Below are 22,263 nucleotides of genomic sequence, written 5' to 3'. Positions count from 1 at the left end.
CTGAAACCTTGTCTGGCATATTTGTCCACCTCCTTTAGTTGTTATATCTCATTTGTCCTCATGAACTCCCTATGTGTGCTTCATGTTTTTCTATTCTAGGTTGTTTTCCTGCATGTATTTTTGGTTGTTACAATTGTTTATCACCCTTTGGTACCTGTATTCACGTATCCTCCTTCCCTTGTTCCCTCTTTTATTAGTAGTGTCCTATTTACAAGGTTTTAATTCAGAAAGTAAAACAAAGCATTTCATCTCGTTGTCATTTGTAATTTGCAAGATTTACAGTATTTGGGCATGTAATCCTATTTGATATTAATCCATGGCGGAGCTAGTAAGGGCTCGATTACGGAAAAATTACACTGTTCATGTATAATTTTTTATTTTTTTTTGCATATATGATTAAAATTGTTTTTATGTATATATAATAGGTATTGAACTCTCTTAGACTTCTTAATGTGTTTACTTCTTTATATCTTGAAACCCTTTAATGAAAGCCCTAAGATAATACACTGATTTTGACTTTACGTGACTGTAATCCTCTTTTGTTAATAATCTAATGAGCAAGTGTATGTCCCTCATATAACTAGGGATGACAATGGGATAGGGCGGGGCACTAGGGATGACAATGGGACGGGGTGGCACCGGTTGAGCTTAATCCATAAAATTTTTAACTAGCTTTGCTCCACCCCACACAAAAAAAAATCATTAAATTTAACCCGCTCCATCTCGTCCCACATAGACTAGTCTTGCAAAAATCTGTCAAAATCGATCTATGTTTTTAAAAAATAGACTCCTAAAATAATCTACAAACATTCAGATATCATAGCCATAACTAATCTATGATCAAACAAATAAATTCATTACATAAATATTCATCTTGATAAACAAACATTCATGTAAAATAATCTGCAAACATGTAGATATCATAGCCAAAATTAATCTATGGTCAAATAGATAGATTCTTACAAAAAAAATCATCTTAATAAACAAATACTCATGTAAAATAATTTACAAAATTCAGATATCAAAGCCAAAATCGATCTATGATTAAAATGATAGATCCTTAATATAAAAATTCACAGATCTAACATAATACCAGGACACAAAATAATAATAAAAATTATAAAATTGAATAATGTACCTTTTGAAGCCATAACGAACAACAAAACGAATTAAGATCTTCCGATCTACCATCCTCCCTCAAGATGATTGTGTCTAATCTGATAGCCGCTACCGATCCCTCCCTTGATATTATCAAAAGAAAAAACAAAAGTATCTTCTATAGGGTTAGAGAGACGCCTATATTGAATTTTCCAAATTATCTAATAGTTTTAACAACTTATTGTTTACCTTGTTAAAAAATGTCTTACAAATTAATTATATTTTTTTTGTTCATGCATGTCTCTTATTCTTTTTAGGCAAATGTTTCTTTCTATTGTTTTGGCAAATGTTTAGCACTGTTATAATATCTTCGTATTTTCAACACCATTAATATTAAAAAGATATGCTTGTAAGGTGGATAAGTAAATGTTATATTTTAGATAAAATCATAAAATGCTTACTAAATTTTCTCCTCCCTTTAGAATTTGACATTATATTACTTTTCGTACAATAAGAAAGTTAACTCATACGTCAAAAGTATTCCATAGTGCATATGCAACTTTTAAGCCACATAAGGTACTTTCTTTTTTTATCTCAAACAAGGAAATACATGTTCATAGTGCTGGTAAGCATACTAGAATAATCGTATTGTTTATATGAATAATAGATAATATTATACGTTTATGTTAAAACACATACAATCATCTAAAACATATAATTTTTTTGAAAAGTTTAATTCAATAAATTACTTCTTGAAGTGTGAGTAAATACCTTTAAACAAAAACTTAGATCACAGTTCTCTCAATACTTGGGTGAGCAAGTATTGTATAAAAAACTTATTCTTTTTCTAGATTAAAAGAACCCTACTTATAGAGATTTCTTACCGATCAAAAAGGAGAAAAAAAACACAGCATGTTTTCTCAAACAAGAAACACACTCTTTTTTCCCTTTCCCCTAAGAAAGTAGGATTTTGAATTCTAGTTAAATATGCGCAGACCAATTTTGAAAAGAAAAAAAAAATTGAGTTCTAGTTAAATATAGGCACGGTAGGATCAATTGCATTTTTAATCTGATCAATCCTTTTACGATTTTTCCCCTAATTTTTTTGTAATCTCCAAATTACTCTTCTTAATTATGTCCGTTCAACTTCTATCATTTATCCATTTTATGTGAAAATACATATATAAATTTTTTAAAAATACTTTAAAGAACATTTTAGTCATTTTAATAGAAAGAAAACATGTTTATTTATCACGGACCAAATCGGCGGGCATGTTGGACAGCTGAAGAGCCAATGGTTTAGGCTTGTTGAGGCATTGATATTCACTTCTCACTATTTTCTCTTATACAATGTAGTTAAACCCTTCAATACTAGATGATGGAGGAACTTTTCTTAGGAAATTGTTGTTAAATCTTGTCATATAGCATGTTTTCTATATGTTGTAACTTGTAGGTTCTATTATGTTATTATTTTTATTGTTTCTTGTACTTCCGTTACTTCTGATTTTGAACTGCTTTGGATGATGGTCTATAAGAAACAATGGATCTCCGTACGTTCTGCCCTTCTCAAATCCTATTTTGTGAAACTACAATAAATAATATTGTATTAGCATGTTATTTTAGAGGTTGATGATATTAAGCATGACTACTCAACAGAGCATGATATTTGAAATATTTCAATTTAGCAGTTTTGATACTAGCCTCTTATTTGCACTGTATATGTATTACGTGATCATAATCTCATGAGAGTTTGGCAAGACCTGTGGAAGAAAAAACTTTTTTTTTTTAATCATTACAAGGTTGTTTGACAAGACGTATCAGAGAATTAATTTATGTATTAGGTATGGTATTATTCAATTCTTTGCTTGCAATCATGGGAATTCCATTGGTCACACTATCTATTATTGAATTCCATTTTTCATCTCTAACTCTAAGGTTTAGTTCAAGTCACTAAGAAAGCAAAATTAATAAGTACTCCTAATGAGGGGTAAACAAAAAAACCATTACGAAACTAATTTATTTTAAGACACTGAATTCAAAGTAACTAGGTAAAAATACAACTTCCCTTCTTGGTCTCTATTATTTCTTGTTTTCCTTCATCTTTACTCACACCACGTAGGGCCCAGGCGAAAGCTTCCCCTACTATGAATTTTTCCATACCTAGAACTCAAACTCGAGACCTCTAATATGGTCACTTTTTTCTGTTTTAATAGTGTTGAAATACTTGGACAAGTGGAAGCGATATTCTTGTTGTTAAATGCATACTCGGCAAACTGTTTGCCAAAGTCACTATTAACTTATGAGAATGGAGATAATATTGAACTTAGTTAGTTTCTAGTTGCATACATAACTAGGGCAATCAACAATTTATACAATACCTACTTGTTGTAAACATATTTTAATGTTTTCATTATCCTTCCCTCCATTTTCATATTTTACGGGAGGATTAATGAAATTTCTCTGTTGATGAACCATTTTAGTAATTGAATAGACAAAGGCTATACTGCATTTTGAAATCAAAGAAAATTTACGAAAATAAAGAGAAATTGAGGCCAATGATAACCTGAACGAACTAACAATATATAACAGAACTGGTAACCAAAAAACAAAAGAAATATAGATCTAAAAGCTCAACTACTCACAAAAGAATACAAGGGTACTAATAAATATGTTTTGGAAGGTTGACTAGTCTTTTCACTTGTTGAAAAACAAACCCCTCCTCCTTCCCTTTTTCTTCTCACCAGCCTGCAACAAAGAGGAATTGGAGTGTCAAAACAGCTATCAGACCTCATTTACATCAAAATCTTAACACCAAATGGATAGCTGCAAGGCAATGAAGAAGCAGCAACAGGTTCCAATGTCGGGGAAAATAGATGTGTCGCTCCACAAAAAATAACACTAGATCATAAAAAGAATCTAACACAGGAATGATATAACATCACATACTGGATAAATTGATCAAGAAAGCTTCTGTATTCGAGAGATGGCCTTTTGTGCAGAAAAATACAGAGTTTCATTTTGACAAATAAAGGTATTATTACTAATATAAATTCAGCACTAAGGTGGTACCAATAGAAAAATGCACAGTTAACCAACAAAACATACTAATTCATGTGTAGAAATGCATATATCAGATGTTAGCCAATTTTCATGCCAAGGCAAATAGATAAAATTACATGATCTGAACCATCACGAAAATGGAAATAAAAGAAGAAGAGTACAGCACAGATCTAGCTGAATGAGCTCTTAGTGCAGAAAAATCCAGACAAGACATACAAATTTACATGTGGGATTGCATGCTTCAGACGCTAGCCGAGTTTCTTGCAATGAAATAAAAATGACATGATCTGAACCATGACAAAGTACAGATCTCAACCACAAATGCACTATGTTGTAACATTTACGGAGCCTGTAAACTTCATTTGAACCTCATAAAATAGAAAATTCTATGTATTATTCATAATCACAACAATAACTTTCAGATTGTAGAAGTCATACCCTTATAATAAATAGTCTCATGGTGAGGACAATTGTATCCCTTGAACTGCAAAATAGAGTCACATGTCACTTAAATAGAGAAACTGAATTGTATGATCACTTGAACCACATTGTCCGATGGTCACATGCAGAAGAAGAGAGTGCAACATAGAAAAGGTAAAATGTCAAAGATAAAATATGACGTGATATGGAAAGGTAAAATGCTTAAGTTTGCTCATAACTATGAAAAACAAAAAAATATGTTTTTTACTTAATTTATTCCATTCTCTCTTTGGGGTGGGGGTGGGTTTTCTTTACCAGTTAATGTCTCCTTCATCATTCTCAGCCTTCAAAAGATGCTCAACTCCCCGACTATCAAAGATCGAAAATTCTGTAGGACTTCCATATGGAATAGTAACCTAGAAGAAGCATAAAGTGGTGAGAAATGAGTGGAGATCAAGGAAACAATATAAGTTATAGCAGCATGAGCTTAAAATTATTGTTTTTAAACTAGAAGTCATAGGAGAAACAGTACACAACAAAGTAACCCCTTAATTAAAAAAAAAGTTTCAGTCTCTATTTCTAGTGTCTTTACATTTTTTTAAAAAAAACTATCTTTACATTGGAAACAAGAGCTATCATCCTTTACCAATGCTTCTAAAGTTTTTTATAGAGTTGGAATTGCCAAGCAGTTTATCATCCTCTACTTTATGAAGACCCAAAAAAAAAACTTTAGCTTTTTGTCCTCTACAAATATCATCACTAAGACTAGTCAAAATAAAAAAAGGAAAAGGGTCAAATTTACCGGTGTTATATTTTTTTTGGAATTGGTAACTAACCGGTGTTATTTTTTTTTACCGGTGTTATCAAAAGCAAAAAGCGTAAAAAAGTTCTAAAGTTTGTTGGGGCTTTAAGCGCAAATAAAATGTGGGCATTAATGAAAAAAGGCACAAAAAGGGAACAAATACAAATATATATGTTTAGTCCAAGACTAATAATTATAAGCATGAATGATAAATATATGAGCAAAGAAATTGAAAAAAACATTATGATGAGGTGAAATATCAATTGTTTATTGTGCCCATTGGCAAGAGAAAGTATATCTTAGAACCTTGATGATGACACTAAAGCGCACATTAAGCGAGGCAAAGCACTCAACACGTTTTGAGCCTCGCTTCAAGGCTTAAGCGAGCCTTTGACAAAACTGAAATTTGCCCCTCTAATTTAAGAAGTAGTTCACATTTAACCTTCGTTAGACTATTCGAAAAATTTTGCCCTAACCATTAGCTTGTGGTTCAAATATATACCTTTCTCTAACAAAGCCAAGGGTACGAACAAAATATAGGGTAAACTTTGGCCATTTTCTCAAAGTACATGGATAAATTTGCTCTCTTATATTTATATTTGGCAAGAACATAGGCACTTCGACTAGGAAGTCAATGGAATTAGTGGATACTCTAAAAGGAGGAGAGTTTATATGGCACGCCTTCAAGAAACTAAATGAAAAGGCAAATATAACACCCTGCCCATTCGTAATGTTTAATTAACTTGGAGTAAGACTAAGAGAGCTTAACATTCTAAGGAGGATGATGTGTTATGAGGTATTTAAAGTTGAATAATAAGTTTTGAAGTCGAATAAGTTGTGAAACAAAAGTAATCGCAAATTACTTCAAAAAAATCTCAAAATTTTGAATAAAATATCACAGAGCTTTTCTCCCAATCTATAGAGTTGGAGGGCCCACTACCTATCAAATTGAAGATCTATGCGTCTATTTTCCAACACATTAAATCGTTCGCCAAAACAACTTCAAATAGAGGGATATTCGCGTTTTCGCGAGATTGTGCAAGTAGGCACATGAGGTGGGCCCTAGATTGGTGGAGGCTTATAAAATATCGCCGCCTTCGTTTTTTATCTCATTTTTTCGTTGAAAGACAGAGACCTCAAAATCGTCCTTACATGTTGGTGTTCTTGGCATAAGTTCTTGACGGAATTGCTCTACGTCGCGAGCTATGGTATAATTTTTCCCGTTGATTTCATGATCAACTTCGTGAGTGTTGTAGCAACAGGGGTTTTGACTGTGTGGTGGGATTTTAGGCAGTATTCCGAGCTTGAAAGCAAGGTAAGACTCCTTTCGTTGGTTCTAGCTTTGGTAAGCTGCGGAAAGTATTTTACAGTAAAAATCAATATCTTTTGTTGGATTGTCGTAGCACTTCTCATCCTTGTTATTTACTGAGTTTTCACCTTAATTTTAGTGGTGTGGAGGTACAGGCAGAAGCGCGTAAGCCACAAGGTTCATCGGCAAAAGGTACATTAAGGCTATTCAAAGAACTCATTTGCATCTTCAGTGCCTCTCACCAGAGGGCTCATACACACGGGGTTAAAGGGGTGTACAATAGCATATGCTAAAACACTGATCATTTTTTAGTCTTGTCTACATAATTTAAGGTATATAAATACATTACAGTTGGGTATGACATGCATTTGCATCTATATATATGTATTCACGACATACGATTATGTGAGCATACCATGCATATTTAATTTATATAAGGTTGGATGTCAGCCATGGAGGCTATCAGAGTTTCTGTTCCAAGTGGTATCTTTATTACCCTTTTTACAACTATTTATGATTCTACTTTCTGCCTTACATACCAGTACATTTTTATTCGTACTGACATCGCGTTGCCTGGGGATGCTGCATTTTTGTTTCGTAATCATGAATACAAAAAAGCAAAAGAAAGAAGACGTACAATTGTAGATTGAGAAAACTTCTCACTGACGAGAACACCACCAGGCCCATTAGCCTTGATGCTATAACCATCCCTCTTGATAGCCAAGGTAGCAGACTCCCATATATCAAGATATCGTGTCTGTACAACCAAAAAAATAAGAGCAAAATAAAGCATAGACAAACCAGAATATTTTATTACATGATCATAAGAAATTGAATAAGGTCATTATGATATTCTCCACACCTAGAAGCTCATAAATGTCCTTACCGACAATGAAACTTTATATGAAGCATGACCACTATAAAGGATTTTCTCAATGCAACTATGCATTACAGGATCTGCAAACATAGAAAGAGAGTTCACATAAGATGAGTTGGAAGTACATGGAGCAACAAAACAAAAGCAAGAACAAGGATCTCTGAGATTTTAGCTTGCAAAGAGATCTTCATGCAAATACAAGACAGGAAACATGTTTGGCTTCAGATCTCATGACAATCCACGGGCATCGATGAAAGAAAAAATACAGAAAACTCCCCGAAGAAGTGTGTAATATATTGCTATCTGACTATTAGAATAGAGATAAGCGAGTAGTGACAGAAGGTTAGTGGATTTTCCCACTGAACGGAAAATCCCAGATGAAAATATAAAGGGAGAAAAAAAATGCAGATCAGATAATAACAGAACTAGAAAATTCTCCCAGTCCAACCCTCTGGGTTGTAGCATCACATGGGAAGAAGAAGAACATGATCAAGCAAACCCTAAATAGGCTTCTTTTCACCTCTCCAATCAGTACATAAAACCAGATCAAGCAAATAGAACATTGACCAATTCAGAACCTGATAAAGTAGCTAAAAACCGACTGAACCTACGCTAACCATATACTTTCGCCGTCCCAATTTATCTGATGCGCATAAAGTTTAAGAAAGACTGCAGGTTGACTATGAGGTTATGGTGGGATATACTTGGGTGGTTTGGCACTTCTTGGGCAATGTCAAACACTGTGAGAGAGTTGATGTTCAGTTGGAAGAGCGTGAGAACAAGGAGAAGACGAAGGGCATGGAATATGGTTCTACTAGTGCTAATGTGGATTGTTTGGAGTGAGAAAAGTGAAGAGCTTTTGTAAGTATAGAGTCGAATTTCTTTCAGTTGAGTAGTCTCCATTCCCTTGTTTTCTTTTGGTGCACTCAGAAAGTTCCTTCTTGTATAGATGATTGGGTGGAGTTTGCTTGTAGAGAATCATATCATTTTGTAACTTCTCTACTTTTTGGTACATGTCTTGTATATGGCCATTGTGGCCATGTTTGTGAATGAACATACTTTTATTGATAAAAAAAAAAAAAAAACTGACTTTTGAAACTTGTGGTCTAAAAGAAGTCACAAATATTTGTGTAACTAAATAAGAAGTTTACAGTTAAATTGATTCTAAAGATAGAAAGATATCATTCGGGACAAACTAAAAAGGAAATTGCATCACATAAATTTGGGGATTAGGAGGGAGTAACAAATTTCAAATTTTCACAATCCTCCCACCATCTTGTCAAAACAGAAAAGCCAGTCTTTCTAGATCAGCTTATTTGTTCTCAAAAATATTACCAAAGTAAAAAAAAAAAAAAACGGATTAAGCACTAATTTAAGGTTGCCATTCATAAACATTTATTTACTAAGTGAGATTTCTCATACTCTCCTAATACTGATCGAGAGAATATTGACTTCTATAAATTGGAATCATAACAGTCAAAAGTCTCAAAATTTATATGAGAATAGACTTAAAGTACCACAAGTTATCTTCCTATGCTCATTTGCAAAGACCTTCACGAGTTCACCCTGAAAATCAAAAACAGAAAAGTCATTGCAGTGTTTCTCATCGAGATAAACCTAATAAAAAGAACGGCCTTTATATTATAAATAAAATAAACCACATTCTTTTGTAGTCTTCCCTTTTTATACTAGAATAAACACTAAAGGGTGTTATAAACAGTCAGATTGGAGTTGTATGGTTGAAATTTCACCTTACACCACTTAGTTCTATGGCCTTCTTCATCTCCCTATTCACGGGACCTCCCCTCCCCAAAAAGAAATACAAAACAGTCATATATGAACTATTTCTGTTGACAAAAGCCTTGAAATTTTAAGGGAAATGCATTAAAACACCCCTGAATAAGGCCATGTCCTCGGGAAGCTTAAGATGTGCCATATCCTTGTCTAACCACCTCTCCCAATACTTCTTCGGCCTACCTCTACCTCTCCTCGTACCCACTATATCCAATCTCTCACCCCTCCTCACTGGGGCAGCTGCACATCTCCTCTTCACATGCCCAAACCATCTCAACCTCCTTTCTCCCATCTTGTCCACCACGGAGGCCATTCCCACTTTGTCCCAGGGAATGGGGGTGCTTTAATCCAACCTTAACATCATCCCTTTCCAACACTTGCATCTTCGGGATATGGACTAGCCAACACTCCGCCCCATATCCACTCTATGGTACTTACCTTTAAGTTTTGGTGGTACCTTTTTATTACACAAGAGTCCAAATGCAAACCTTCCTTTTAACCACGCCACACCAATACGATGTGTGACATCATTGTCGATCTCCTCATGTCATTGGATCAAAGACCCAAGATACTTAAAGGTTTCTCTCTTGTCTGATTAAGAAGGATGGAGTGGAGTGCTTTAATTTTTGGGGGGAAGCATGGAGGCTAATATAAAGAGGCAGAAGAGGATAGAAGCACTACCTTCCGTTTTCGGTTGTCTAATGGCTGAACTTCAATAGCAAGGTAAGTATCAACATCGTCAGCAGTCACAAGGTAAGTTGGTTGCTTTGCCCCTGTCACAACAGTGTCATGTGACCTCAAAGGAGAAATAAAGCAGAAAAGATATGTGACTTGTTTAGCAGGATACCCTCTATATAGTTAAAAGATCCATCTTCCAAATGGCGAACCCACTGCAAGTTCAAGAAGAACCAAAAAGAAAAAAAATGTAAGTTCCAACCGAAGACCGACTACACAAAGCATTGAAAGATCAAGTGATCATGATACAAATGGAACCAGAGAATCAGAAGCAGCAGTAAAGGAAACGACTAAGGAAGAAAGCTAGAAAGGTCGAAGCAAGGAACACCTCAAAATTGCAACTGGTTGTTCCATTAATAGAGTAGCCACAAGCTTGGAGTCCCTGTCCAGGATAAGCATCACCAGAAATTTGAAGACCCGCTATTGCAGGTAGTGCCTCTTCATCTGCGGCTGAACAATGCTCAAGTTTAAGGAACCACTAACCAGCATAAGGTTTGACTTATTTAAAACAAAAAAACTATTGAGGAACAACACAGTTATCCAACTATTTGCCTAATCCTTGGTAAGATGTGGACACTACCCCGCAGTGAAACTTCTTCGATTTCAAGTTCAGTTCAATGGGCTTCAGTTTAAATTACACCACAACAGTAATCAAGCAAAGACACTAAATTCACCTTCTGAATAGGACGATGAAGGTTCCTCGAGAACTGGTGGAAGGTATGGAGAGTATGATGAGCCTGGATCATCTAGCTGTGATGTGTATGCTGAGCTTTTATTAGCCCAATTAACTGAAGGCTCTCTATCATTTTGATGTCTTTCCATGTCAGAATCATCCATCTCATTGCTGCTGATGAGATCACTAAAAGTAACTTGCTTACTAGATGTTTCTTCACTTTCAGGCTTGGAATGCGTATAACCCTGGCTTACTGCAAGTTGTGCTGGTATAACTTGCACTGTAGTGTTCCTGTAGAATCACGTGACGTAAAGACCCAAAACACAAAGTTACTCAAAATTGGAATTTAATCAATAAGCAAAGTGAAAACAAGCAAATCTTACAAACCATGAAAATAAATAAAAGTTAGAAAAGCAACCAAAATGAACCATGATATAAGAGCACAAACTATAGAAGGTGTGACATAAATCCTCTTGCAAAAAGAACCAAGTTTGTACTGATGAAAACAAACGTGTATCCTGAGAGATCAGCAGATTAACACAAACCAGACTACCATGTATGAGGGAGAAAGAAGCAAGATGGGGTCCTAATCTTGACTATGAATTCATGTTTACAACCGCTTCTGTCCACAAACTAGTCTATGCATAGGTGATCAAGTGTGCTATGATGCTCTTAACAGTTGTGATTTGACTGCAAATTTCTAGTTCATAACTATGTTGAAAATCTTTATAGTGGTCTTGCAACTGCAGTAAAAGGGATGAGGACCATCCCGTATAGCTTGACTGGCAAAGACACTCGTACAGTTAATGATGTCAGCAAATTATTCCAGACACAGTCACACATTATTGCAAATGAAAGAGTTAAAAAAGTTAACGCCGTACCCCAGGAGAGAAGAGAAACAATGGTACTTAAATATAACTTTACAAGGAAATGCCTTGAAAATCAACAGCTAAATCAAATATCCATATTGACATTCAACAATTCGACCATAAAAGCTATAAGATATAACTGAGTCCAAGAACCATTGCTTGCAAGAGTATAATCAAGACGACAAGGCACATTCACACATTATAATTCCATAAGTTCAAATGGGCAACTTTGATTAAATCTACAAATAAGAATAAAAAGGATATAAAATATAATGTACAAAGAGACCGCAAACACAATGAGGACAGCAGACAAGGAAAATTTAACAAGTCATCACAATAAAGCCTTGAAAGTCTGACGGGTTAAGCATGCAAGTTATCTGACCAACTATTCATAGGTAGTCCACACCAGGACCTACTTTATTATTGCGAAGCATCAATTGTTTCAAAGTAAAAAAAATAAAATAAAAAGAATTATAACGAAATGATCTGCAATAAGTTGAAGCTCAAGTGGTAAACTAGTTGTTTAGATGACAACCTATTTAGAGCCCGTTTGGATTGACTTACAAAATTAGCTTTTAAGTCAAAAAATAAAAAGTCAAACTTAAATGACTTTTAAGTCAAAAAATAAAAAGTCAAACGTAAATGACTTTTAAGTCAAAAAATAAAAAGCAGGGAGAGACCTACTTTTGATTTTTAAAACTTTTTTTAAGTCATTTTTAACTTATTTTAAGTTATTTTTAACTTTGTCAAACACTTCCCAACTTATTTTAAGTAATTTTTATGTGTCAAACACTTCCAGAAGTTAAAAACTGACTTAAAAGTAGGTTTGACCAACTTCTATGCCAATCCAAACACCCTCTTTATGATGAAGGTCAAGCTATTTGCTAAAGTGAGAGAGGAGCATAAAAATCTCCAGAACGCATTTGCCTAAATGTTTTTATTACCACTGATGTAAATTAAGATAATCATTTCCATCACATGACATAACAGAAATGGTTAGATATTGACCATTGTTGGAGGGGTCGTAGGGTTTTCTGGGCTATTCTAAACAGCACATTATATGGTAATATTAAATAATTACTTTTCAAAATCCATATCTCCCAACTCCAATACAACAATGCAATCAAAACATTCTTTTTATAATGCTCAAGAAGGTCAAACAATTTCGTCTAAATTGGGATAAAGGGAATCAACTAAAACCAGTAAACACAATTAACCAACAAAAACACACACAGGCGGAATCAACCTTATACTAGCATCACAACTTCACAAATATAATTATTATTGTCCTTGATAAGGGAACATACAACAGTTGTTCATCCTTAACAAAATTCTGAGCATTTGAGCTTCTTAATCTTTTCTAGGGGATCAAATTTTTTTCACATAATCTATTTTTATTTGAAATTGAAAGGAGATATAAATTTTCATGTAATCTACTCAATGTGCCACATGCTATGAATCATTCTTTTTCATCATTTTCTGAAGAGACAGAAATGGTAGTTGGAAAATACAATTTTGTGGATAGATTGAAACATGATTTGGCCATCAATTTCATCCAAAAATGACCAAACATTTGGGAAAGTCAATGATAACAGAACCCACCACCGAAAGCAGATGGTTGGAATTGTACATTCAGTTCACAGTAGCAGTCTCCATTTGATCAGGCTCACCTGCTTGTAAGAGGTGAATACCTCCCCAAGTCATCAGTCTCCGGATTTCTTTCTGCATCACGGTTTAGACCACTCTGAGGATTGCTCAAGGGATCCCAGTCTGTTGTAGTCCGAGGATCTGACGAAAGAGGAGCCTTTTCACTAGAATAGGCTTGTTGAGGTACTAGTTCAAGACCTTCTTTAATCTGCAAGAGAACATGAGAAATAAGAAATCCATCATGAATTTGAAAGGAAATTCCTTCCAACATATAATGTCATTTAACATTAGACTTGCCCCAGCAGACTGAGGAGGTGAATGAGCAAAATTTGACAGGTTCATATCTGATCGCCAAGGTGCCATTTGGTACTGAGACTCCTTCAACTTGGCCTACAAAACGAGTACCTATATATCTTTAAGATGTTCAATTAAAGAAGGGAAGTTCATCTCCACATGACTAGTGGGTAAGAGTTAACAGAATTGGTACTTCAAGCAAACATACCTCAGTAACAAAAAGCTTCTCTTGTAAATGTCTAAACAAAACCTGCAATACATAGCTTATTGAGCTAGAAATATCATATTGGCATTTCAGAATGTTTGAGTTAAAATAAACTTACATTCCATCTACACTTTACAAGTTCGGGAATCAAGTTTTTATTTATTTACAAAAACAATCCTCAAAATCAATTTCTAACATTATCCTCCACTTATTCTCTCTTAAGTTGTTCATATGATACATCTTGAACTTCTTTCACTTTTCTTTACTTCAGCCCAATTAATGGAAATGGAGATAATATGATGACAAAACAATATGGAAGACTTACTGAGAAAAAAGACAAACAAATACAAAACACAATACCGCAAAAATGATGATATGTTTGACCCATCAAATGAGACTACTTTAGGGGTTCCCCGTCCTTATGTAAGGAGAAAGACAGCTAACAGCTTATACCGGGTATGCTTCACTGGAAGGATGAGTCCTACAGGATTAAAACTATAATGTGACACTATCTCTAGTTTTAGAGAACCCTTAAAATTTGTCCAAACAGACAAATTGTTGGGTATAACAATGAACAAACCCAACAAGAGCGGAATGAATATAGAAGATTCATATACCCCATTCCCACTAACTTGATATTGAGGCATATTTGTTGCTGTAACGTGGCACAACAGCAATTCCAGCTAATCATATAATTTCTGCTGATCTCTAGAAGAATTAATCAGTTTTTACAGTGGTAAGGTAGCATTTGCTTTTACATATAGCATCTGTACGATGCAACCCTTTGTGCCTTGCACAAATTATTTTCCCTATTTTTTCTGTAGCATCTGTACAGGAAGTGGCATAGCATTTGAGCCTTTAGTAAGTAGGTAGGTAGGTAGATAGATAGAACCATGCTAACCTTGACATTGCTGACTATTGACTGTGCATCAGCTACAGATGGCTGAAGTGAGTACTCTGCAAGAAGTGGCAGCAAAGATGATACAAATGTTGATCTTTCTTGCTGTGCAGCCTGAAAGAATACATTAACCTCAAAAACACTATCGCAGAAGGGGGGAATTTTGAAATAAAAATAATCAGATAGCAGCTCAACATTTTTTATGTAACTAACCAGTGACAAGTAACTCAGTACAGCAGGCTAACTCTAATTACCAAAGATGAAGTTACAGAACTTCTCATCATGATTCAACAAAGCTGCTGAATACTTAAAAAACTGTGCATGCACCATCCCAAGAAAACATTGGGCTAATCCTTAAACATTAAATCTTTTCAGTATGAAGAATTGAAGCCACACAACATAAGTACATTGCAGATATGCGCCATCCCAAGAAAACATCGGACTAATCCTTAAAAATTAAATCCTTTCAGAACAAAGAATCAAAGCCACACAACATAAGTTGATTGCAAATAGACACATCGTATAACTAAAACAAAAACCAGGTGGAGAGAGATAAATAGCCGCATGGTGAGAATCTGGGAAATCCAAATAGAATGAACAAGGAAGGAATATTCACCAAAACACAATAATCCAAAAATTGGAGAACAAAGCATGTTCTTCTCCATATGGATCTAATCATTAACATTAACACACTAACAGATGGAGGGAGGAAAATATGAGCCACGTGAAGGTGCAGGCATACCTGCAGTGCATATGTAAGGCGTATATTTTCCTCAATTATGTCTTGTCTGTATGATATCGCTTTAGAGGCAGCATCAACAAGATCTTGTTGCTGCTGATCAAATGCCTACACAGATGTTAAGAACAAAGGCACCAATAAGTTCAAGGCCGAGAAGAAATGAGTGAAATTGACATGACAGTCACTCTGGCCTACCATGCGCATATAAGCAATTCGCTTTTCCAGAACATATTTCTCGTTGCGAATTTGTGCTTCCTACCAAAAACAAAAACCATTCACTTCGACAATAAATTAACAAACAAAACTGACGTATTAAAAGCACAGACTCTTTCATTACCTTGATGGAATATTCAGAGAGATATTTCCTCATTTGTACAACCTCCTGTTCATGCTCCTGGATCTTCAAAACAAGATCCTAAAATGATACATTACTAAAATTAGGGGAATGATCAGTATGATGTGTTATATCATGACATTTACTAATAGAAACAAAGAGAGACCTTCTTCATACTGCTGTTAACTTCGGCCACTGGCATCAAACCTTGTCCAGATAAATTGAGCTGTCTGTCATATTCTCCTTCTATTTGATACCTACCTAAGCCAATCTAATGTCACTGTTTCTGTTTGTATCTATGAAGAAAACTGCTGGCTAAAAACTTTATTTCATCAAAAAAAAAAACAAAGAAACTGCTGGCTAAAAACTCTTTCACAAACATTATTAATACTACACTTGTAACACCTAAGTTGTAATGTCTCCACCTGGTAAACTGATGTTTAGATGATGAATTGTATTTATGTGAATACCTGTTGGGTGAAAATGATGCCGAAGGTGATGAGAAATGAGAAACACCAGTATTATCAGTTGTTGTCAGACCACCAGGAATTGCTCTCAATGAACCATTCACTTTGCTATATTCGGTTTGGCTCTCTCCCTGATTTGGCAGAGTCAAGTCTAAATCATTTTGCCTGGGATCTTTTGCAAGAAACAGATTACTAGACAAATTGCGTCCTATACTATCCATGTTTCTAAGTTCAGGAAGTTGACTTTCAAAACCCAAAGTTGATGGATGTGCTCCATCAGCCTCATTTAGATGATCCAATTGACCAACTGAATGAGGAGTTTGACCTTTCAGCTCTCCTGATCTCTGCAAAACGTAGTAATCCTAAATATTGTAAGAACCTTGGATATGTGAGTGGAATTGAATTTCTTATCACAAAATTCACAATACAGTATTTCGAAGAGGTGCGGGCAGCACAAATGGTATAATTCTGCTAGAAAGGATGAGGAGTCTCCAAAGCAAAGTCTTTGTTGAATTGTGTGACCATCTCATCAAATAGAATAAAAAAGTAAAGCTTTTAAAGAGAGCACATTTTTAATTATTTAATAAAGTCTTCAACAGTCCCCTCAAGTGCGAGGCTTGATTCTTTATGATGAGTCAAGTACATGGAAGAAATTCTTTTGGATAATGGGTGGTGGTGAAACTCGAACTCAGGATCATTGTCTGTGTGTGACCATCTCATTTAAAAGCTTATGTTGTCAGAGTACACTTTTGTTTATTTAATAATGTCTTCAATAGTCATAAAAGTAGAACATCGTGGCAATGGCTTGGTTAACTCAAAAAGAACCATGACAGACAGTAGAAAACTTCAATGACAAACTAGAACTGGCACATAAAACTAACTCATTGACTCCTTGATGATCATGTCAGTCCAAGGGATAATAATAGTACAAATAATTACCAAAATGTTGGGCAGTACATAATATGTAGCGAGTTAATAATTGCTCTAAATAGTAATGACAGAGAGTTTCAAAGCTAGTTAAATGAAAGCAACATGATATTTCACTATAGTTCTTTTTTCTAGGATCAGTATACACCTAAACCTACATAAATTGGAGGAAGAGTTTGTTGTTCCCTATCAATGAGGTTACAAACGTGGAGGAGCTGTCTAGGATTCTGGGTGGGGAAGTAGGAGCTTTACCTACCACATATCTTGGAAGGCCTTTGGGAGCCAAATCAAACTCCATGAACATTTGGAGCTCTGTGATTGAAAAGTGTGAAAAGAAGTTGTCTAGATGGAAGTCACAGTATTTATCATTAGGAGGAAGAGTTACTCTCATAAATTCAGTATTGGATGCTCTACCTACCTACATGATGTCCATCTTCCCCATTCCAGATGGTATCATTCAGAGGTTGGACAAGGCTAGAAGGGATTTTCTTTGGAAAGAAAAATAACGAAACTGATTCAACAGTACGTCACCTAGTTAAATGAACAAAGTGCTTTGGGGAGGAAAAACAAGGGGGGGCTTGGCATTAAAAACCTTGAGTTATAGAGTAAGGCTCTCAGATTAAAATGGCTCTGGAGATGTTCACAAGAACCTCAGACGTACTGGAGTAAGGTTATCAAAACCAAATATGGTGAGGAGGACAGGTGGATGACAAAGGAAGTAATTACTCCATATGGGGTTAGTGTGTGGAGATCAATTAGAGTACTCTGGCCTTTTATGAAGAACCGCACCAATATTAAAGTAGGAAATGGTTACAAAACATCCTTTTGGAAGGATAAGTGGCTGAGATCAAATAGTTTAAAGAGTTTGTTCCCTGAATTAGATGGTATGGCAGTACAACAGGAAGTGAGACTGGCTGACATCTGGACACAACAAGGATGGGACATTCAATTCAGGAGGAACTTCAATGACTGAGAAATTGATTTTGTCGTTGAGTTCTTCAGAATGTTGGAGAAGTTTAAATGTACTGGTGAAGAAGCAGATAGACTTTGGTGGAAATTAGATAGCAAGGGCATATTCAAGGAGAACTACCAAAGAAACCAACAGGCACAACATTGGCCATGGAAGCATTTATGGAAGACCAAAATCCCCTTCAAAGTTGTCTGTTTTACTTGGTTATTGGCAAGAGAGGCTGTTTTGACACAAGAGAACTTCAAGAAGAGGAAATTCTCTTTATGTTCCAGATGTTACCTCTGTGGTGAAGAGGTTGAGACAGTTAGTCATCTATTTCTACAATGCAGGATAACTACACAACTATGGAGGATTTTTCTTAGCCTTAGGGGCATTAGTTGGGTCATGACTAACAAAATAACTCACTTGTTATATTGTTGGGAGGAAGCAGGAGTAGGAGCTGCAAACAGGGACAGATGTAGAATTGTCCCTAGCTTGCATCTGGTGGACAATATGGAAGGAAAGGAATTCAAGATGTTTTGAGAGCAAAAACTGTGGTCTACAGATGGTCAAACTAAATTGCATTAGACTTTTTTGTTTTTGGTGCAAGCAAATATTATTATTTTTTTTGAGAAGGTAATATTTGTGTATATACATTGAACCAGTGCATTGTCAAAAAAGTAAGAAAACTGAATCTGAATCCTAACAGGAACCTAGGATATCTATAATGGATTCAGTGTCCTCTAAATACATACTTGCACCAGAAGCAAAAAAGACAATTATAGACATCCTAGGATCTTGTTAGGATTGTGAGTCAGTTTTTCAGTTTTCAGATTTTGTTGTAAATATGGTTTCAGTGTAACCCATGTACTGAGTCGTCAATGTACACAAATGTTACCTTCTCAAAAAAAAACCTACGTAATTCTTGTGAAGTGAAAACATAACAACTTAAGCACTGTAGTACGACAAACAGTAATTACATATTTTATTGATCCTAAATGAAGCTAAAAGCTATTCTGTCATACTCCTTTTATTTTAGAGTTAAATACTCTTTCCTGTTCAATAAATGTCTAGAATCTCAGTTACTAATTGGTTGAATAGTGGGCAATCCTAAATATTTTGATTAATATTCTGTCAATTATTTCAATTCTTTTTGTGCGTGGAATGAAAAATCTATCAGTAGAAGAAATAAATTTCAGTAATAGCCGCTATCTCAACTCTCAAGCCTATGTGCAAACTTATTCAGTGAGAATGAGATGGAAACTTATTACCAGTAATGTCAGCAATACAGAATGACTTTTGTGCTCATTTGTTTAAAAAGATTATAGCGATTGTATAAAAGAATCAAAACTTAATCCCTTATTATAAAGAAAAATAGATATTGGTGCTTGTACTACTTGTAGTTAGTTCACTGAAAATTAGCGGTGCACTTCTCTAAGAGCATCAATTGCATATTTGTTCACAATAACAGCAACGCATTGTTGGGACATTAACTTTTCCAAACTGGTAGCTTGAGACTGCTGCAGTCTTCCTTCACAACTAAAATTTAATCTGGTCTCCTAATTATAAATCTGTTATCACATGAGATATCATCTATCTATAGAAGCAGTCTGCAGCAAAAACTTGTCAAGAGTTGTAACTGAGATTTCTCTTTGTTCATACTTATCCTTTCTAACTTAATCCAGGCAGATGGTTTCAATATGAATTTCTTTCAGACGTTCTGGGAGGTAGTTAAGGGTGACTTCATGGGTACAATGCATTATTTCCATGAGCACCAAGCTTTCGAAAGAAGTTTGAATGCTACTTACATAGCCCTTATACCTAAAAGAGCAGGAACAGTGGAACTAAGGGACTTTAGGCCCATTAGTCTGATTTCAGGAGTGTACAAAATAATTGCAAAAGTACTAACTGAAAGACTAAAGAATGTAGTGGATAGACTGGTCAACAAACATCAAATGGCTTTTGTGAAAGGAAGACAGACTATGGATGCTGCTTTAATAGCTAATGAATGTATAGATACAAGGATCAAGGGTGAGGTAGCTGGCTTGATGTGCAAATTAGATATTGAAAAGGCCTATGACCATGTGAATTGGGGCTATCTACTAAGTGTCTTGAAACAGATGGGATTTGGGGAAAGATGGCTGAAGTGGAACAATTTTTGTATTAAAACTATCAGGTTCTCTATTTTAGTGAATGGAGAACCTGTTGGTTTTTTCCCCTCAGAAAGAGGACTCAGAGAAGGGAATCCTTTATCTCCTTTCTTGTTCATACTTGCAATGGAAGGACTTAGCAACATGATGAGAGTAGCAATTCATAACAACTGGTTAAGGGGCTTCAAAATTGGAGAGGGTGACCTAGAGATATGTCATCTGCTATATGCAGATGACATTATCATTTTTTGTGAAGCTGTAGTGGAGCAGGTTAGCTATATTAGAGTCATGCTGGTGGTTTTTGAAGCCATTTCTGGTCTAAAGGTGAATTGGAGAAAAAGCAGTATTTTCCCTATCAAAGAGGTCACAAACATTCAGTCTCTTGCAAGTGTGCTCGGATGTGGTGTGGATATTCTGCCTTGTGAGTACTTAGGCATGCCTTTAGGCAGGAAGTTCAAAGAGGTCGAGATATGGGATAGAATTATAGAGAAGTCTGAAAGGAGACTAGCCAAATGGAAGTCACAATACTTATCTTTAGGGGGAAGGATCACACTGATTAATTCAATCTTGGATTCCTTGCCCACCTATGTGATGTCTTTGTTTCTCATCCCAGACAGTGTGGTGGAAAAACTTAACAGATTAAGAAGGGATTTTTTGTGGAAAAGGAGTAAAGATGGAAAGGGTTACAATCTGGTAAAATGGGAAGTGATGCAATCTAGCAAGAGCCAAGGGGGACTAGGAGTTAGAAATCTGAAGACCCAAAACAATAGCCTTTTGATGAAGTGGCTCTGGAGATTTTGTGAAGAAGAGTCCTCTCTTTGGAAGCAAGCAATTATCCATAAGTATGGGCAAACCAACCCTTGGTGCTCAAATGAGGTAAATACTACATATGGGGTGGGTGTCTGGAGGGCAATCAGAGCACTATGGTCAAAGTTGCAGAAGAACTCTAGGATTAGGGTGGGCAATGGCCTCAAACCCAGGTTTTGGAAGGACAATTGGCTAGGTGAAGCTCCATTGCAGGACAGATTCCCAGATCTTATGATGTTATGTAGGAATCCAGAGATAAATGTTGCCGAATGTTGGTCTAACCATGGCTGGAATTTCAATTTCAGAAGACATCTAAATGATTGGGAAGTGGAAAGGGTGGCTAGTTTGCTAAACGAAGTGGAAATTTTTGCTGGAACCACAATGGAACCTGACAAGCTAAGGTGGAGACACACTACAGAAGGAAGTTTCTCTGTTAAAAATTTGTACAAGAGAGAGAATAGTGTTATGCAGGAGGAAGAGCTAAGGATATGGAAGAATGTATGGAAGAATATAGCTCCAACCAAGGTGAGAGGTTTCACTTGGCTAGTAGTTAAAAAGGCATGCCTTACTCATGAAGTACTACAAAAGAAGGGGAGAGTAGTGGTGACTAGGTGTTTTTTGTGCAACAAAACAAGAGAGACAAATAATCACCTGTTCCTACACTGTAAGTTCACTAATCAAGTGTGGAATATGTTTTTCAGTCTCACAAAGACAACATGGAAAATGCCAGAGCATACAGCTGATCTGATGAGCTGTTGGATTAGAAGAGGTGGAAGCAAGAGTCAGAAAAAATGGTGGAGAATAATACCCTCATGCATATGGTGGACAATTTGGAAAGAGAGAAATGGAAGGTGCTTTGAAGACAAGATCAGATCCATTCATGATGTGAAATGGAAGTGCCTGGAAACCTTATTTTTTTGGTGTAACCAAAACTGTATAGAGGAAGTAGAGGAGTTGGTTGATTTTCTAGGTACTTTGTAAAGTTTAGATTTGAATCTCACTCCCCTGTAACATGTTTTTGGTGGTGGCCAGCAGTCCTAATGCTGAAGAATACAACAGTACTAATTCTCAAAAAAAAAAAAATGTATTGTATCTATATCAGCATCCTTTTTTAAAGAATGGTAAATTTGTAACTATATTTGCAGTCTGTTTTGCCTTCCTCAACCAATCTCCTCATTTCTAATCAAAGAACTTTGATGATCCATCCAC

The 22,263-nt window shown here is 35.6% G+C and overlaps 1 protein-coding gene across 3 annotated transcripts in view; it reads right to left on the bottom strand.

The window, feature by feature from the left end:
- Window positions 1-3,591: 3,591 nt before the first annotated feature.
- Window positions 3,592-22,263, bottom strand: part of LOC125840073 (uncharacterized) — a 29,419-nt gene continuing 10,747 nt past the window's right edge. The window contains exons 4-22 of one of the 3 annotated variants that reach the window (XM_049519058.1): window positions 16,225-16,565; window positions 15,921-16,011; window positions 15,758-15,835; window positions 15,616-15,675; window positions 15,424-15,528; window positions 14,685-14,795; window positions 13,787-13,828; window positions 13,582-13,674; window positions 13,308-13,492; window positions 10,770-11,059; window positions 10,424-10,545; window positions 10,208-10,250; window positions 10,042-10,133; window positions 9,084-9,132; window positions 7,576-7,646; window positions 7,327-7,446; window positions 4,894-4,994; window positions 4,597-4,642; window positions 3,592-3,843 (exon numbers count right to left, since the gene is read on the bottom strand). In XM_049519058.1, coding sequence (XP_049375015.1) covers window positions 3,793-3,843; window positions 4,597-4,642; window positions 4,894-4,994; window positions 7,327-7,446; window positions 7,576-7,646; window positions 9,084-9,132; window positions 10,042-10,133; window positions 10,208-10,250; window positions 10,424-10,545; window positions 10,770-11,059; window positions 13,308-13,492; window positions 13,582-13,674; window positions 13,787-13,828; window positions 14,685-14,795; window positions 15,424-15,528; window positions 15,616-15,675; window positions 15,758-15,835; window positions 15,921-16,011; window positions 16,225-16,565 — 2,091 coding nt within the window. In that variant the 3' untranslated portion in view covers window positions 3,592-3,792. Of the gene's footprint in view, window positions 3,844-4,596; window positions 4,643-4,893; window positions 4,995-7,326; window positions 7,447-7,575; window positions 7,647-9,083; window positions 9,133-10,041; window positions 10,134-10,207; window positions 10,251-10,423; window positions 10,546-10,769; window positions 11,060-13,307; window positions 13,493-13,581; window positions 13,675-13,786; window positions 13,829-14,684; window positions 14,796-15,423; window positions 15,529-15,615; window positions 15,676-15,757; window positions 15,836-15,920; window positions 16,016-16,224; window positions 16,566-22,263 lie in introns of those variants that run through there. The other 2 variants (XM_049519059.1, XM_049519060.1) reach the window with 2 other exon arrangements.

This window comes from Solanum verrucosum, unplaced genomic scaffold (genome assembly GCF_900185275.1).
Source record: "Solanum verrucosum unplaced genomic scaffold, falcon-dt-bn FXZP01000180.1, whole genome shotgun sequence".
Lineage (NCBI taxonomy): Eukaryota > Viridiplantae > Streptophyta > Magnoliopsida > Solanales > Solanaceae > Solanum > Solanum verrucosum.
This window is presented reverse-complemented; position numbering and strand designations above follow the sequence as displayed.